Raw genomic sequence first — 1154 nt, 5'->3', positions numbered from 1 at the left:
CNTGTTCGCNGCCTGCTTCCTGGTCTTCTTTCTGCTGGTGCTTNNCTGCGAGACCGACGACGACGAGGGCCGAGGGGGCGTCAAGTCGCCGGTGCGGCCGCTGGTGCACAAGTCCTGTGTGGAGGTCAGCCTCAGCGCCAGTGTGCTGCTCAGTGCGAGCATGCTGCTGGAGCGGGTGAGGCATGCGGCTGAGGGGGGGAGGGGGGCACTGCGGTGCCTAGCTCGCATTGCCGCCTACGGTTCGAGATCTACATACAGTATTTGCTGTCGTTTCTCAACCTCCCTCCCTCTCCTCCCTCCCTCTCCTCCCTCCCTCTCCTGATTACTTGTCCTGGTGTCCATTCAACGCTGTCAGCTGCATGTAGCTACTGCCATACTGCACAGACGACTCCTCTCCCGTCTGCTCCTCTCCCGCCCCTTCCCCGCTTCCCTCCGTCGCCCGTGCAGCTCCTGGAGGCCCGTGTCCCCCAGCTCGCCACCTGGGCGTCTTTCGGGCGGCATTTGGAGCTGTGCTGCCATGGCATGGTGTGGACCGTGGCGGTGATCGTGTGGAGTAGCCAGGGGGCCAATCTGGTGCCCGCCCTGAGCGGCCTGACCATGCTGCTGTTCGTGGCACGGCTGACGTTGTTCGGACTGGTGACGGACAAGCTGAGCACGGCGGTGCTGGCGCTTCTGGAAATCCTGAACGATTCTAGGTGGGCGGTTGGGTGGTTGGTTGGTTGGTTGGTTGGTTGGTGGACAAGTGAAGTGACTTGGCTTGCTGGAAAACATGTGGGAGATCTATCTACTTCGGGAGGACGGATGGTGGAACCAATAAAGGGATTTCGGTGTTACCACCACCGCGCCCCACCATCCCACCATCCCACCATCCCACCCCCCCCCACCACCACCAGGCAGTACCCAAGGCAAGTGGGAGGGCTATCTTCTCTAACCGCACCTCCCCACAGGTAAACCCCCTCCCGCCCCAACCCACACCCCCACCCCCACCCCGCAGGTACTTCTTCCTGCTGATCGCACTGGTGTACGGCGGTTTCGTACTGGCGGTGGCGGGTCTGCGCCAGGCGAGCGAGCGCAGCCCCCGGGTTTACTCGGCTGCGCTGTTCACCGTGCTGCTGGGGGATTTCCAGAGCGACCAGCTCACTGATCAGGACAGC

General features: G+C 63.0%; 1 protein-coding gene across 1 annotated transcript in view; it reads left to right on the top strand.

The window, feature by feature from the left end:
• The window catches only part of VOLCADRAFT_95366 (uncharacterized protein), a gene marked incomplete at both ends in the record, with an annotated part of 24930 nt that overhangs the window by 21713 nt on the left and 2063 nt on the right, over positions 1-1154 (top strand). Inside the window, 4 exons of the mRNA XM_002954505.1 lie at positions 125-175; positions 448-695; positions 894-947; positions 995-1099. Of these exons, the coding sequence (XP_002954551.1) occupies positions 125-175; positions 448-695; positions 894-947; positions 995-1099 (458 nt within the window). The remainder of the gene's footprint in view (positions 1-124; positions 176-447; positions 696-893; positions 948-994; positions 1100-1154) is intronic.

This window comes from Volvox carteri (genome assembly GCF_000143455.1).
Source record: "Volvox carteri f. nagariensis unplaced genomic scaffold VOLCAscaffold_43, whole genome shotgun sequence".
Taxonomy (NCBI): Eukaryota; Viridiplantae; Chlorophyta; class Chlorophyceae; order Chlamydomonadales; family Volvocaceae; genus Volvox; species Volvox carteri.
This window is presented reverse-complemented; position numbering and strand designations above follow the sequence as displayed.